This window comes from Anoplopoma fimbria, chromosome 17 (assembly GCF_027596085.1).
Source record: "Anoplopoma fimbria isolate UVic2021 breed Golden Eagle Sablefish chromosome 17, Afim_UVic_2022, whole genome shotgun sequence".
NCBI classification, from domain to species: domain Eukaryota; kingdom Metazoa; phylum Chordata; class Actinopteri; order Perciformes; family Anoplopomatidae; genus Anoplopoma; species Anoplopoma fimbria.
Window position 1 is genome coordinate 20,848,499 of NC_072465.1, and position 17,685 is coordinate 20,866,183.

At 42.1% G+C, this 17,685-nt stretch overlaps 1 protein-coding gene across 1 annotated transcript in view; it reads right to left on the bottom strand.

Moving 5' to 3' along the window:
- Positions 1–16,100, bottom strand: part of snta1 (syntrophin, alpha 1) — a 31,250-nt gene extending 15,150 nt beyond the window's left edge. Inside the window, 3 exon segments of the mRNA XM_054617041.1 lie at positions 8,754–8,939; positions 15,754–15,837; positions 15,840–16,100. Of these exon segments, the coding sequence (XP_054473016.1) occupies positions 8,754–8,939; positions 15,754–15,837; positions 15,840–16,035 (466 nt within the window). The 5' untranslated portion in view covers positions 16,036–16,100.
- Positions 16,101–17,685: the final 1,585 nt, after the last annotated feature.

A 17,685-nucleotide genomic window follows, 5' to 3' on the forward strand; every position in this document is an offset into this window, starting at 1 on the left:
GAACTGCTCTTAAAAAAACAATTCTACATCTAGATAATGATACGTCTGAAATTAAAAGAAGTCCTTGATCCCTTTACTGTTAAATAATTCACTTCTATCTATCAGAGCTGAAGAGATGAGAGCAAAGTGAACAAAAGATCCAATAGGTAGTAAGAAACTGGAGGAATTCAGTCAGGGCTACAAGGGGAAGGTTTATTTTCAAAGTAATAATTATACTGTCACAGGAGCGCGAGCCAGAAAGTTTTAATTAGGTGATAAGTACATGCATGTCATTGGCATAACTGTACGGCTCATGCATCAACACTGGACGGGTTTATATATTTATATTTTCTATCGATCCTTTCATTCATCAAGTACGAATTTTGAGCGAAAAGAATCTCGCTGAGAATCTGATCACGGTGAACTCGACCGTGTGTCTGATTAATTGTGCACAGGCTAATCGGTAAAACATCCGTGTCTGATTTCACAGGGTCCACGCTGGATTATTGCCACATGCAGATGTGTTTTTCAAACAGCAATTACATTTGACAGGCAGGTCAAATTGAGAAAAAGAGGAGAAAAATCTCAAAGGGTTTGTCCAATCCATAAATTTAAATTGGTCTTCCAGTTATGAGAGAAGCTTTATCGACAACAGATATCTCCGCAAAACATTGTCAAATGGAAACTTTGTGCACTTTTTTTTTTAAATACATATTTCATTAGATAACAGCAAAGTCAAGAATGTGAAATAGACAGAGCCACTATGGCAAAGGACGCACACCAGTGACTGTACCAATCCAGCATGACAAGCTATCCAAGTATTGTTTTAGTGACAGTATGAGAAATGTGTTCATACAGCAGGTCAGACTCAGAGGAGAAAAGGACAATATTCTCCTTCTGCAGACGACACGACCAACGCAAGAGCGAACGATCACGTTGAGAAAGAATAACACAGTATGCGACAACAACGATCAAACGGATATTCAATTTAGGAATGTCCGATTATGGGACAACCGAGCGGTGTAGTGCTACACATATGTACAGAAAAACAGCCCTACATTTCTGACAGTCAGGCTGTATTTGTCAAGGAAAACTCAAAATCAGCCTTCTGTGGATATATCTCCCACTGTTTCTGGATTGACGACCAAAAGACCTCACACAGTGTAAAGCTGCCATTAGCAATTAGAGAAGCCATTTTTTCTTTTTTCTTTTTTGCTGGATATTCTCAGAAGTGGGTATGAACTCATGGAGAAATGGAGGCTACTGGTAAAAAAAAAAAAACGACCAAACTACAGGGAGATGCTGCCGCCACACACCAGATGAATACTTTTAACTGCTGCACAGAAACACCAACTCTCACGTCTCTGACTGGGTCGAGGCAGCTGGGCCCGAAGGCGCCACATGAGAATTTGCAATCGGAAACTGTGAATTAGGAAAAATCTCACTTGCTTCCCTGGCTACCCGTCTGGCACTGTCCAATAACAGACATGGGGGCCGCTCTCAGAGTTAACCGTCCTGGTAGAAGTAGCATGTTTGTGTACAAATTCAAATTGCATGTGCTTGCATGAGAATAGATTTTAGGCAGAGAATGAGCGGTTTAGTCTCAGCAAGCGGAACGCTGCGTCCCAATGAGGAGCTTTAAACGTTACTTCCAAAAGTCATTACATTCCACAAATCACTAAGTTAACCAGACTTAAATCAGAGCAGGAAGATAGAGTGGAGTGTATTTGTCTCTGCTGGCCTTGCTATGTGGCATGTCTCTTCTTTTTGAGGTTATATTCACGCCTCATGTCCTTGGCGAGCTTGATTTGTAGATGTGATTTTTAAGCCCTCAAAGCAAAATGTAACTCAAACTGCTGGTCTGCACTCCTCGAATGGGCTGCCTGTCCCGCCCCTTGTATTAATAACCCAGACTATTTTAATGTAAAATCATGAACATGATCTTCAGTGACTACCTTCATCACCAAAAAACAACCACTTGAATGACATGTACGGTTGAAGTAGGTAAGTAAGTTGAAGTATTTGATGCAGAGAGGAGCACGAGTGGAGTGTGTGTCACAAAGAGAGAGAGAGAGAGAGAGAGAGAGAGAGAGAGATTAGGTTTGGGGTTAGCTCTTGGTGAGAACGCTGACAAAGCATCCTTCAGCTAATACTCATCACAGACACAAATTAACTTCTTCAAATCTAATCTGTCCTCAGGCTCTCCTGAAACACACTCCTACTTGTGCATATTGAATTTTTCACATTCTGGCTGCTTTAAAACAAGTATTAATGCACTTCCAGAGGAATGATGCAGGCAATGTAACGCAGTCACATTTATCAAATACAATTGTTGCAAAAGTGCAACCGCTGTGTCCGCTGGGACTTCAAATTAAAAGCTGTAATGAAACTTGAAAACGTAGCCTGCATGAAAAGGCTTGATGTAAACAGTGTGGCAACACATGACTCAGCTCAACAGAGGTTGCCTCTAAAGGTTGTCTCCTTTTAGGGAAAGATCTGCACACTCGTATATTAATTCTAAGCATCTGTGTTTCAACGATAAGTGCTTTCTTTAGGATCGCAAGAAAATCTGACAAAGCCTTTTGAGTGACATATATAGTGTGTAGAACAGGTGTTTCAAATCACTGAGCAATCAAACATGAACACAGATTCTGATCACACAGAGCAGGAACTTGTTGCCAAAATGCCTTCAATGTCCATATGTCCATATGTCCACAATCTGGGAATCAGCAGAGTAGAACGTTATTAATTAAAAAGGCAAAGTAGAAAAACAAACCTTTCAACATTTCAAAAAGTTTCAAATTAAGAGATAAGTTCTGGAGACCTGCCACATTCTATCAACTCTATGTCTATGTTCATGGTGATTACCATGTGAGCTCTTTGATTTGAATCACCTGTTCTATGCTACACAGGATGACTGGTGTTATGACTCATAAAGACAGCAAAATGTGACAAAATGTAGATTTATAGAATTATCCTGGTGTCCAGCCTACAAATTTCCCTTAACACAAATCTATTTAACAAACACAGCTTGAAACAAAGAAGTTAAATTAAAAGAGCATCAAGCAAACATTTTGGAAATTATTTGACAAATGAGATATAATTCGTGAGCCGAAAAGGTTTTTGCTTAATATTCGTGCTAACTGCAAAAAACGAAATCCTTCAGAAATTGTACATTTACTGTCGCTGAATTATAAAATTCACTTGCCAGCAACAGTTAACATTTTAAAAGTTGGACTTTTGTTTAAACCAATACAAATATTCATCTATCTTTACCAAACTTCTATATATATATATTGTTTTGCTTTAAATGTGACATTCTTCTCCCAAACACACTGGACTTTGTACTAAGTTGCTCAATGGTTCATGCTTACGTAATGCACATTGGCCAACAGCCCAATGGGGATAACAAAAAAAATCATGAGACTTAGAGATACGGCTAACAAGACATGTCCTGCTAAAAGTTCTAGAGAAGGGAAAGACTGCGACCGTAGAGATATTCCATATCTAAGCCCACTTAATCCATGTGTGTGTGCACTGAGCCTGACACAACTACCTAATGAAAAGGACAGTGTAGAAAGAGCCGGCAGCGTCCTGGAATGTCTTTCAGAGAAAACGCTCTCTCTCATTCTGTCCCTCTCGCACAGACACACAGAAAATGAGGTCCCCCTGGATATCCAGTAGATTCTCCTGAGGTTCAGGTTGACATTACGCTACTACCCTCACCGAGTATTAAAATGGACCTGACCACGTGAAACAGGCAGACTGAGGCCAAAACTTTTTAATTGTACAAAAAGTATGATTCTTCTACCATTTATGACATTTATGACTCGCAGTATTTATAACATTTTGGTAATCAAGTATGAAACCATTATTTTATAATGGTAATGCCACTGAACATATTTGTTAAACAGTGTTAATGAGACATTTTTCTGGTTGCCTTTAATGAAAAAAAGTCAGTGCCACATTCAGGGACATTAAAGGGTCAGTGTGCTGACAATGTGCTTGTTGGGTCGTCAGAAATTGTCTGAAACCATTTCTCAGGTCGGAATTGAAGGCGCGACAATCTTTAATCAGCATTTTTTTTGATGGAGACGTCATTATCTGTATCTGTTCAACCCTCTATCTCTCTCTTTTTTATTTTATATATATATATTTTTTTTTTTTTAAATGAGGGATATCATCACAAATGGTTTAAAACTACAGGTTAAGCTTAATTTTGATGTATAGGTTGCAGGTCTGATGATGTCATTAGCCATGTGCTTCTTGTTGTTGCAGTGTGTATTTTTCTGAGCGATGGCCCTTCGGAACTATGGCTGTTTGTTTTTTTGGATAACAGGCTGTCTGACAAATAGCAATGCGGTCCAATGGGAAATTTTTTAGACTTTTGGGGTTTCAGAATAATGGGCCGTCCCCTAAGTCTTAGTCCGCTGCCAGCTGTGCGCTGAATCCGAGGAAGCGACTAGAATAGCGATCAGTTTGTTAATAATGTAATTTTTTTTTAGGACTTTACATCACTTTTTTTTTTTTCTCACAAAAATAACACACAACTTTGGGTAGAAGAAAATATCTCTTTACAGTGCACCCTTGTGATTTCCTGAATAATGGATTCCGATTCGTGTATATCACTGGTGCAAACCCCACAATTGCATAATTCAAAGACCGTGCACTGTTATCCCCATTTGAATCCCCATCTCATATCTCTTTTGAATGTGTCCGCTTGGAATCGCCAAACACTTCTGCATTGAGATGTGGTCTGACGACATGTTGCACAATCTGGCTTGCTTCGAACAAACCAAGGCCTTTAGCCACTGAACTGGAGGGTCAAGTATGCTGCCACTAACCCAAACTGGTATATGAATGAGGTAGTTGTACGACAGCTCTGGGCAGCCAGTTGCCAGACTATTGGTCTCACAACAAGCCTCACCAGCTCAATCGTTACAGCAGAACATTCTTCCCCTGAGCTACGAAACATAATGTACCAGCACTCTTGACTCCTAGGATACACGAACAGCACACACACACACACACACACACACACACACTGACACACATCTGCCCCCCACATTCACACTTACCTCGGTGTCCTGACCTGTCTTTTGTAGCCCATTTATCCTTCCTCTCTGCTTTAACATGCATGTGAGTATGTGCAGTATGTGGTTGTATAGCCAACTTACTTAGTGTGCCTTGCCTTGGCTGGCATGCTGGGGGCAATGATGGATGTATTTTCAGTGAGAGTAGAATCCACACAGTGGGGCAGTTCAGAGACCAGCGCTACATTCTGTAGCTCATCCCATCCCTGAAGAGCTGCTTCACATGTCTGCAGTTTCATTTTCATTTTTTTTTTTTTTAATTTCTTCATTTGTTGCTCCGTGACGACTTATTTAATTGTTCTCACACTTAACCTTTCGCAAAATTGATATATAAATCTCCCAATCTATTGTGACAGCAACCCGTATTAATCCATAACTCCACATAACGACACATCCAGCTGTGATAATAAGCTGTGAGGCTGCCTGGGAAAATGTCGAGGTGACCTATGCACGTCTCCTCATCATCCTCTTCCTTTCTCTCCTCACGTGTACACACAGAAACACACAGAAACACACACACACACACACACACTTGCAGTAGACTGTTCTCTAAAAAAAACACACACACACAGAAATGGACACAGGACACGTGCTCATATGCCCAAACACAAACACACACGCTCAGGCTGTAAATGTCACGGGGCGGAAATGAAGGGCACCTGTGGTTGTGTGGTTCCATCGGGTCCGTTATAATTATCTGACCCTCTCAGGTGTTCACACATTGATTATTCCATCACCGTTCAGATGCAAAGGTGCAACAGGAAGACAGAGGGAGACTGGCAGAGGGCATCCTATTGGAAACATTTAAAAAGGCTATTTTCTTGCTCTCAGACAGACAGATCGACGATGCGCACATTCTTATTTGTGGCAGGTGATGCACACTGATTCTCACACACACACACACACACACCTTGGAGCTGCCCCGTGCTGCCCCTGACTTCTGCTGTTGGCTGCTAAGCAACTGTGTGGAACAATAAAATCAGATGATTTATTAGAAAATCTATAAAGCAGTAAAACTTTTACGAGCCGTGCCACATCTGTGCAGCTAAAAAACCCTTTACCCTTTTCAAAACCAAGGATCAATTTATTATTTGTAATGTTTTAATGACAATTTTGAAGTCAATCATTTTAGCCAGGACACACCCACTGATAGAAATACGTAGCGTCCTTGAAAACATCCTTCACCTTGATTATACTGCTGAAGTCATGAGGCAGAGCTCTGCATGAATACCTCGCATGTGCTGCTGCAACAGTTGCACTAATCTGAGTGGGCAGAAATGTGTTTATGACAGGCTATTCCAAGAGAGGCACAAGCTCAGAATGTAGTGAAAGTACTTATCTGACATATTCAAGTATTACCGTTCACATATTCCAGATATTTGAATGTGATGGAGGCAGTTTCTCCTTGATCTGAGTCAAGGCCTTCTGTGTTGTGAATCTCACAGAGCGATGGAACCTGCCTTGAGCACAGTAGCTGGTGGCTTGTTTGTTTCTGTGCACATGTAAGAAAGACTGTAACCCAACCTTTTACACTGAAGCCGTGCCAAGAAGGAGTTTGTTTCTGAATGTGTTTCTGGGTATCTTGATAAAATGCCAAAAGAACTAGAATAAACATTGTACTTGAACCTCATGTCAAATGTACTTGTGTGATGCACAAATAGTCCTGACAGAAAATTTGTAATCTTAAAAACTGCAGCTGGAAAGCTCATAGTACCCTCAAGTGTTGACCAGAAAGTTTCATTATTTACTTCCTCTATTTTCCTAAAAATACTCCAAAGCTTCTCACTACAGATATGCGTCCTGCAGTCGCCGGGTCAGAGACGCACAGACACAAGCATAGACATCTAAGGACATCAAAAAAAAAAAAACACTCACAAACACAAACACACACACACACACACACACACTGAACCCTCTCCCCCTCTCAGTGAGCCTCCAAGCCTCTTTCGTCTCCTCTCTATCTGGTCCCTCAGGGGGAAGGGAAACCCATGAAATGATTCCTGACATGACGGATCACAGAGCAGCGCTGGTTGAGCCGTCTGATATCAACACTTTTCTGCCTGACTGTGGACAAGTAAAGGAGGGGGGGGGGGGGGGGGATTTGCAATGATTTCCCCCCGGCTGTAGCTCTAGCTGTGTCTGCTCGGCTGACTGAAGTTACTGACGCTAGCCCACTGTGCCAGCTAACCCACAGAAATGCTGTCAAACGGAAAACTGGTAACTCCTTTCTTAAATTCAGTCTCTCAAACGGAAAGTTTATGTCATGTTTCATTGATTATTCTTTCTCAAGTTTGAACCTATCTTTTTCCTTTTGTGTGTGTTACGGTTTGTTTCTCTCAGTTTCCAAAGAGATTTTTTTTTGGGGACATACAAGGTTTTGATTTGGAAGTATACGTTGAGAGCACATAGGGTGTGAAGTGTCAGTTTCGACCTACATCACTGAACATGACTGTTAGCCTCTGTTTAGCCTCTGTGGGTGAGCTCTCTCTTATAACATGAAGAGAATACAAAGATCAATGGAAGGAGTGTCAAGATGTATGGTTCCTGATGGAAACGTATTCTTTTTGAATAGCAACATCCTGTATAAAACATCAAACTTTGCCTTTTAGACGCTGTGCATTTATAACTAGTGAATTTTCCCCGATTCAACCCAGTAACTTGAAGTCAGCTCGGAGGGAGAGGCAGAATTCCTGTGATGCAATCAGATGGCAATACCAAATATTGTATTTTAGTCCTTTTATTCCGTCCTCAAAGCTCTAGACCGCACCTCAGATGAGCCATGTTGTTTCACACCTAGTGGTGGACAAATGCTTTTAGACAATTGTGAGTACATAAACATGTCCAGCAAGTGACTAAACTGTTGGACTGAGACAGAAATGAACAGAGAGATACAGTGCATTTGCTCTGGCGGCTTGCATTGAGAGCATGAAGGGAAGAAAAAACAGCCACAAATACCTGCTGATTTCTCTGCAAACCTTCCTGTGCACAGCAGGTCTTCCCCTATAAGTCCTCCACAGTTCTCAGTTCTGACACGAACAGCCACAAAGGGCTTTTTTCTCAGTGTCAACAGTGTTTGATGGTCGGGGAAAAAGGCTGCTCATTAGCATGCCGAGACGCTCAGAGGTGAGAGCCACAACAATATTGGCAAATTTCGAGCATTTGGTTTCCTCACGCTGTTTTCAGTTCAACTCATTATTTTGATATTTCCGAGGAAGTCTGATCAAAGTTCCGATTGAACAGATCGTCTCTCTCTCTCTCTCTCTCTCTCTCTGCTCATCATGTACAGCCCTTAAGGAGAAATCAACCCAAAGTGCTGGAGAAATGCAGCGAAACATATCAAGGTATCAAAAGTTTCCATCTATTTGTCTATTTGGAGCAGTGGAGCGTCAGCGGGGAAGTGCTCCCTTTTTCATGAAAGACAAGGACTTTGTTCCGTCCTTCTCTGAGGATTATATCGTTGAAAATTATGAAGGACTTCTTTGCCATGCGACAGAGACAGTTGCGACATAATTTCCGAGTGTATCTTAAAGTTAACTCCTAACTTCCGGATACAGTTTACGGTTACGTTTTAAGAACAAAGCAGGGACAAACTGGAACGGAGACAACGGCAGATCTGCTGCATCAGACGAAGCAGGAAGAGATTCTGGGTTAAAAACTTTTTCAGAATGGAAAATATGTTACCTTCAAGGATGACTTCTTTGCCAGTTTTTTTCAGCGCTTGCACAGCCTCATCGTGCGTGGCCTCCCGTAGGTCATAACCGTTGACGGACAGTATGGCGTCACCAACATAAAGCGCCTCAGTCTGGTCGGCAGCCAGGCCTTTGAAAATCTTGGAGATGAGGATCGGCATCTTGTTCTCCTTCCCACCTGCAGGACAAGAGGGAGGGGGGGGGATATTGCGGTTTCATCTCGTCATTTTTTTTTCACAGTGCAACCATAAACCTCAGCTTCTGATCCCCTGATCAGCTTTACCGGAGCCGCTGGGAATTAAGTTATTCTCGATTTACGCAATCCATGCAAAGTGCTTATGCTAAGAGTTCCGGTACACTCACAGAAATCGAATATGGCATGTTGTTTAGGTTTGTGGAGCAGGACGCTGGGAGAAAATGCCAACTTCAGACTAGAAGGTATAAAGTTTACAACTCGTAGTGAAGAAGATGATACCAGAAGTAATCACTGACAGTGAAACCCAAGACAAAGATAACAGCTTGATTCAGTATAAAGATACAGAGCATTATCAGTATGTTGTCCAGTGACTGCATGTCACAGATACACAACGTCGCTATGCAACAAGAACAGTTCACATCTGTTTTGATTCCAACCGCCGCAATCCTCACGTGATTTCCTTCACTTAAACTACAGAGAGCGTACGAGGACAGCAGAGATTACCCTGTAGTACTAACTTCCGCAGTTTCCCATCTCTCCCTCTTTCTCCCACTCTCTCTCTCTCTCTCTCGTTATATGAAGGTCAGCTAGTAGGCTGATGGATCTGCCTTTTGCTGTGGGCTTCCACTCTCCATAAGAAATATCGTCATTAATGTCAGCTGGCAGTGGGACTGTGGCCTTCAGGCTACTGGGAAATGATCTGAAAGGGGATTACATTTAATTCATTTGAAATACATCTTCCACAGGTTGCTTCCTCAGGGTGAGTACTTTGGTTTTAACATATGTATCTTCTTTTGGAGGCCACTGCCTGGTGCTCTTTCATAAAAAAAATAATTAAAAAAACACACACACCTATTATGCATGCAAGTCACAATGCTGTTCATGTTGGAGAGAGGGGGATTTACCAGCTACTTGACCGCTCTGTGACATCAGATGTGGTTTTCTGCATGCCTGAGTATCTTTCCAAGTAAACACACTGATGTCTGATAATAACCTGTGACTGCAAGGGCAGTCTGGGAAATGCAGGAATGGTGGCTGTCCTCATCACCCAAATCAAGTGTTGGCGTAGAGTATTAGAAGTGGGGTGATTGTGATGCGTAAATGGTGATTTTAAAGTGGAGATGTGGTGAAGGGGACCTTCAGCAAAATTGGTGGTCATTTATATGTCGTCAAAACTTTAAATCAGAGTATCTGCGGAAATCATTAAGTTGAATAACAGTTTTGAATCATTTAATACAGTTAATGTACTGGAGTTTGGCACAGGGACATGAGGGCAATTTGCAGAATTTCCCAATGATAAATACGACCATATAAAGTTCTGCACAGTGCAAAGGAAAAGAACATGCCTTGCCATGGACAGTAGTCGGCACATTGCATACTTCACTGCAATCTGTCAAGCACCAGTATTCTGAGTCTGTTCAAATAATGTAGCATACAGTTAGCTGGAAGTGGAGCTGTAACTGTCGGACGGGAACCGAATTAATAAAAAGGGCAATTTTTGGGCAACTGTTCAGTACCCTGGAGAGACCTGGAATGAACCTCCATACTGAATAGAGCTAATCAGTGAGGGAGAGAGGTTTAGCCATGCCTAGCTGCAACACTCTAGAGAGACCTAGTTGGGATTCTGACTGCTTGGCATGGATGAACCTGCAGAAGGACCAAAAAGATATGGGCAGAGTGTTTGACACAGCTAGGGCTGTCAGTTACCAAAGAAAACACTTTTGCGATGTTCTCGACTAATGGATTCGTTGATTTAATTGAAAAGATCTTGAAAACTGAGTTTTTTTTCACAAAAAAGAAGCAATAAGTAATTCAGCAAAGCAAAAAAGAAAGAAATCTTAGTGGACTAGTATGTACTATTCTGGACTTTCTGTGGAATTGTTTTGCTGAGGAGCCGTTGGTCTGATCAGTGCTCTCTGAAATTCTGAAGCAGATATTGATACTGTGAAAGAAGCAGCGTCTAAATGCTTTTTTTCCACCCGATAGTGATAAATCACACATTCTACATGTGACAGGCTGTTATAAGCAACTGTGAGGAAAACCGGAGTCTGCTGATTTGGCCACGCACTGTCAACACGAAGCACCCTTAGGATCAGTTACATTATCAAGGATAAAGTAAGACATATGCAGTGACGCCATGCACACTCAAGAGGTTTTATGGTGCAATTCTCAGCAAAAGAGACAGACACGACCACAAAAGAAGAGCTGCCACTTTCAAACTCAAGCGTTTTACAGACTGACACATGCATGCCTGTACGTATTCCCTGACCAGTATAATTAAGATGGAAAAATAACACATTTGTGGTTGTGAATGTCAAGTGAAATGGTCTGCTGCCCTGTGAGGCCAGAGTCCTGCTCGCTGCCTCCATACAAACCTTCCCAGCTGGTTTGAGGATTAAATTTGAATACCATTCAGTCACAAGTTGCTTCTCTAACCTTCAACTAACCTTTGCCCGGAATCTGCACTGCAATAGAAACTGTAGTGAATTACACTGCTGTATTTCCTACTTTGAGTGCATGGAGACTCCCTCGTCCTATTAGCAATATACACAAAGCACAGACTGTCTGTATCGCCTACACGAAGGATTTATAGATTTAACAATTACGGACTACAGGGACTGTAAAGGTATTTATAGAATATACACAACGTGCACTAAACGGAAGACTAAAGTGTCTATCGTAAAACGACAGTACATACTACAGTGCATTACTGCCGGGCTGCTAATCCAACTACAAAAGTAGTTGAGGGTCACAAATGCAGGGTAGATGAAGGGTCTTGCAGACTTCAACATTCATTGCCAGTGCACGATACGGCCAGTGACCTTTCAGAGACATTAAAGCCATGAACCCCAAACCACATGCTAAGTAGAGTGCTCACCACAGCACTTCCCCCTTTATTTACTGCACTGTTATATCATTATAATTGATGAAAGTTGGAAATTGATGTAAAGGATCTATTAAAAGTAAACGGTTGGCCAAAGACAGCTGTGTTTCAAAGAGACGAGAGGGTGATATCGGCTGTCCAAATGACTTGGCATCTGCACCAAAATGACATTAAGATTTGAGATATTTAAATCAATATGAGACAAAATGACTTAGTGATGGTTGCTAAGACTTTTTTTCACCTTTCTGCTTCGCCAAACTATAAAGTCTGATGTTGGGGCAGCCCGAGGAGGTGTGACAAGCACTGCACACATTACCCCTATTCCCACCTTTATATGTCCTTTCTATTTCTCTGCCTCTCTTTGCATACCTTCAGGTTTACTTGCAATCTGAAATACCTTGTTCAAACAAGGCTGCTGAACAAACATGGATGACATATTGTTGGAGAAATACTGTCAACATGTCTGCCACTCCTACGCAAACCCTAAATCCACCCGTGTTCTCTGCCCATCCCGACCCTTTTCCCTCCAACTTTTCATGTCAAACACAGTTCAGCACCTTCCAGGTAGGCAGCCTGTCACTCCGCTGACAGGAGCTGGTGGAGGTGGAGGTGGAGGTGGGGCGGAGCTGGCGGAGCTACCCGTGACAGGTAAATGAACGGTACTGACATGTACCTAATTAGGTAACTTTGTGCTAACAAGGTGTTTGTTGTGATAAAGCTGCTTTCAAAGAATTCAGTATGATCAGCACTTAACTTCATCAGACTTCACCAGCTGATGTGCACATGCAGGGCTAATGAGCGCTGGAACAAACACCAGAAAAAAAGAACTATCACAAACCCTTCAAAAAAATAAAAGTGCTTACATATTCCTGATGAGCGTGCAGAGCCACATATGGAGAGAATAGTTTTTTAATAATAGATTTGTTGCGTAACAATGCGCCTGAGCCTTGACAAAAGATATCGTCTTTGCACATCTGAGGTGTTCTGTGACAAGAGAGTTTGAGGCATCAAAATATGGTTTCATAAAGTTTGCCCTAAAAATCTTGGCATTGATTTTAATTGGAAGTCATGAAGTCACACCTAACTGGGATAAAAAATAAAAAAAAAACACTGGGACAATTTAAACAATGTCAGGGAAGCTATTCAATCCAAATGTTAAGGTTCTGGGGATACTGTCGCTGTGGTAAAAACCCACCAAGCTCACACCAAAGTGTTACACCCAGTCCTGCAGAAGCACACTCTACTTCACTCTGACCAGTGGGCCCGTCCTAGAGATCTGGAGTCTCACTTCCTGGCCTCTCCTCTTAAATTTAGATATGTGAGAGGAGGGGTTTGACTGCCGCCAATGCGTTTTTTCTGCAAGTTGGGGTGGGCCCCCTAAAATGAACACGAGTGGACTAGTCCATTCCCAGCCACATAGCTTTCATCTTTGGCCAATGACAACTGCTTGCTGCCGGGTTGCTCCTCTCAGCTGTTCTCAATGTGGCGTCAGCTAGCCCACAACAACTTCGCCCTGTTCTTACATTCGCTTCACCCTGTTCCTCTTTGACACTGTACTATTTCTCACTCTGTTCATTATTTTATTTTTTTCCCTTTCTACTCAGTTGACCTCTCGCTGGCTTGCTTCCAGTCCTTTTTTTTTTAATATATATGGCTTGCTTTTTCTGCCTTTCTCTTTCTTTCCCTCTGCTAGACCCCTCTTCCTCCCCCTCTTCATCGCTGCCTTTGAACAAGGGGCATCACAACAACGTCAAAGCCGGCAGGGTGCCAGCTTTGAATTTGTTTTAATAACATGCTGTCTGATATTTTAAGCCACCCATTTCCCCAGAGATGGACATTGCATTTATGTCATTAGGGGCTGGCTTTGTTGTTGTTGTTGTTGTTACTGGTGGCAGCAATGGGGGGGGAGGATTAAAATGAACATGTCACCATCTTTGCAACATGACAACGGTGCTAGTCCAAGGCTGTCCATCAAATTGCACCCTGCGCAAGCCAAGTGATTACCTGTCAATACACACACAACAATGTTGGACACCTCCAGGAATTAAAAATAAACATTGCTCAGACTGCATCATCACCGTATTGTCCATTTTATCTTTTGTATTTATTTACATGGCTCCCCGTGCTCAGCCCTCCTAGTCTCCCTCACACAGAGATTTTCTTTGAGATAGCAGCCTGTTGCTGCAAGTTGAAGAAAACCAGACAAGGAAAAGGTTTTTATCAGCCGCAGAACTGTACACAGTGCAGGTATGTAAGCCAGGCTTGTAAGATATGGAGAGGTCGCGACCTTTTCCCATTGAGAGGCTATAGTAGCAATGGTGGTCTAACTATGATGCAGCAGTAATGTGGGGGGTAGATGCATCTTTGCTCATTGAAATACTTAGTTAATTAGCAACCAAATAAAGTTAACAAAATAGTTTATATTCTATAAAAACATTATTTTTTTTCTATTTTTTTTCTGTGACTGCACTTTCATATAGTGCTTTATAAGTATGCACCCTTCAGAAATGTGGCTGAAAATGAAAAACAGGTGTTATTACATAAAGCAGTTGATGTGTATTCATATTAGTTTGTTTCACTTATTGTATTCATATTAGTTTGTTGCACTTATTGTATTCGTATTAGTTTGTTTCTGCACTGTACTTTTACTCTGGTTTATGCTTTTAGATGCTTGTTTAAGAGAGAAGATGCACTTATGACTTCTGGTGACTAGTAGTTCTCTTGAATACCTATGTTGAATACACTTATTGTAAGTCGCTTTGGATAAAAGCGTCTGCTAAATGACTGTAATGTAATGTTTGTCTTGGAACATGCTGGGACCCTTTTGGAGGTAGGACTTTTTCTTAACTTAAACATTACTCTCGAGCGAGTTAGTTTGAGTTTCACCGTTAATCAGTAGGCCTGTGTGTGGGAAGTTAAACTGTCATGGACCAAACCCAACGTTACACGACAGCCGCGGAAATGCCACCTCCGGCGGTGACACTGAAAATGGTTCCCCGTTCAGGTGAGACAATCACAGCTGTCAACTTCTCTCTGTTGCCAACAACAGCCCCAAGTTGTCTTAAGGCTGAGTTAACATGCGAATAACATATGTGTCTTGACTAATCGTTATGGACACGTGCAATATATCGCACAGACGTTGGGTTTATCTTAACGGTCAAGTTTTGAAGTTAGCTGACGTAAAGTTAACACGCGAGGCGACGGTTGGGTTTATCTTAACGGTCAGTTTTGAAGTTAACTGACGTAAAGTTAACACGCGAGGTCAGTTTGAAGTTAGCTGACGTAAAGTTAACATGCGAGGTCAGTTTGAAGTTAGCTGACGTAAAGTTAACACGCGAGGCGACCGTTGGGTTTATCTTAACGGTCAGTTTTGAAGTTAACTGACGTACAGTTGAAGTTAACTGACGTAAGGCGACCGTTGGGTTGAGTTTAACGGTCAGTTTTGAAGTTAACTGACGTAAAGTTGACACGCGAGGTCAGTTTGAAGTAAGCTGACGAGGCAACCGTTGGGTTTAGTTAACACTGTCGAGGCGAACGTTGGGTTTATCTTAACGGTCAGTTTTGAAGTTAACTGACGTAAAGTTGACGACGTTTAACGGTCAGTTTTGAAGTTTGACTTAACGGTCAGTTTGAAGTAAGCTGACGTAAAGTTAACACACGAGGCGACGGTTGGGTTTATCTTAACGGTCAGTTTTGAAGTTAACTGTCGTAAAGTTAACACGCGAGTCGACCGTTGGGTTTAGTTTAACGGTCAGTTTTGAAGTTAACTGACGTAAAGTTAACACGCGAGGCGACGGTTGGGTTTTTCGCCGTCTAACTCGCTCAAACTTGTGTTAACTGCCACTGCCTCGCCGCTGTGTGCAGTGAGCCGTTGCGGGACATGATTTATTCAAAGTGTTTTGTGTTTTGTACCTTTGATACTGATCCCGAGCCCTCCGACGTCCTGCTTGGTGACTCGCACGGTGCGCTTCACGTTGGTGATGGTTTCTGGGACCGGGGACGAGCTGAGGTTCGGGGGTCTCCGTTGATCGCACCGCCGAGACTCGGGCTGGGCTTCGCGGGCTCCTCGACGCCCTCCCCGGGGTTAACCGTGAGCGTGTCCTCGGTAAGAGTGGCCAACACCCGGATCCAACGGTCCACCGTCACTCGGAGTTCCAGCAGTCCCGTTTTCTGCGCCTTCATCGCGGCAGCCATGTTCAACGCATTCCTGGAATAACTCTAGACGGGCTGGCAGTCCTGTAAAGAGATAGGGGGTGGAGGGATGGAGCAAGGGGGCGAGCACACACACACACACACACACACACACACACACATACACACACACACATATACTGACACACACAGACACACACATATACACACACACACACACACACATATACTGACACACACACATACTGACACACACACACACACACATACTGACACATACACACACACACACACACACACACATATACTGACACACACACACACACACACACATATACTGACACACACACACATATACTGACACACACACACACACACACACACATATACTGACACACACACACACACATACTGACACACACACATACTGACACACACATACTGACACACACACATACACACATGACACACACACACATATGCTGCACACACACACATACACACACACACACACACACACACATACTGACACACACACACAGAGAGGTTTATCCAGTAGTAAGAAGTAAAGAGAGATTAGAGACTGTTTTGACACACACACACACACTCAAAGTTCAAAGAGCTTCTTTATTTTGATTAATGAACTGTGTGCGTTTGAGTCACACATAATTAAGTTTTGATTCATTTTTTATAATTTATATATTTCAAGTGCTCAGATCACAGATCTAATTTGCCATGTGCAGACACAAAATCGCTGCCCTGATATATGTATGTGTATATATAGGCCTACAGACGGTCTGTCATGGAGGAAATCAATAGTGCCTCCAAAGCCGTACTTATCTGCCTCATCCAGTGGATATAGAGCTAACATCAGGCGTGACATCCACACATTCATATTCAGTTTGAACTTCGCAGACAAAAAAAACTTATTGTACCATGTTGCTGCATGAATCTGTCATCTTAAAAGGCTACGCTTTAATAGTTCTCGTTCAAAAGTGTGAAGAAATTATCCCACCTCGTGTGTAAGGACCATACTTCTGGACTGTGGCGCAGACGGCTCATTAGTTAAACTGCTTGTGGGAAAATGAAGCCTCCAATCAATACGAAGCAAAATCTTAATAAAAGTTGGATACCGGTCTATCACGGTGTTCTCTAAAGGGTGGTTAGCACAAAGCTTTCATCCATATTGGCACTAAATGAGTTGGCAGCGCAGTATATGAGCACTGAATCAATACTGGCCACAGAGTTGCATAAAAGTAAGGAGAAAACATCAAGAGGCAACAAAATATATATACTTTATAGTTATTGGCTAAGAAGATAGTTTACTGTTGGTTCTCTTTGAATTTGTCGCTTCACTGTTAAGCTTAGTAGTTTGATGCACACCGGAGATACACATCTTGGAAATACATGCATGTAGGCCTACTCATGGCACAGAGCTTTGGCCAATAAAATGTCCTCCAAATCATAACGCAGGCAAGATTTGTGCCTGGATTCTGATTATATTCAGTTCACAAGACTACATATTTAATAACTTTCTCCAACCAATTCTTATTTTTCTTCGTTATTTCATTTATTTCCTTCCACCTTCCGTCTGTCTGATCTATCAAACAATTCCATTTGTTTTCAGTCAACAATTTGATTCGCAATGTTTGCTTTCTTGTGCAAAAATAACTTTTTGCAGATCTCTAGTTG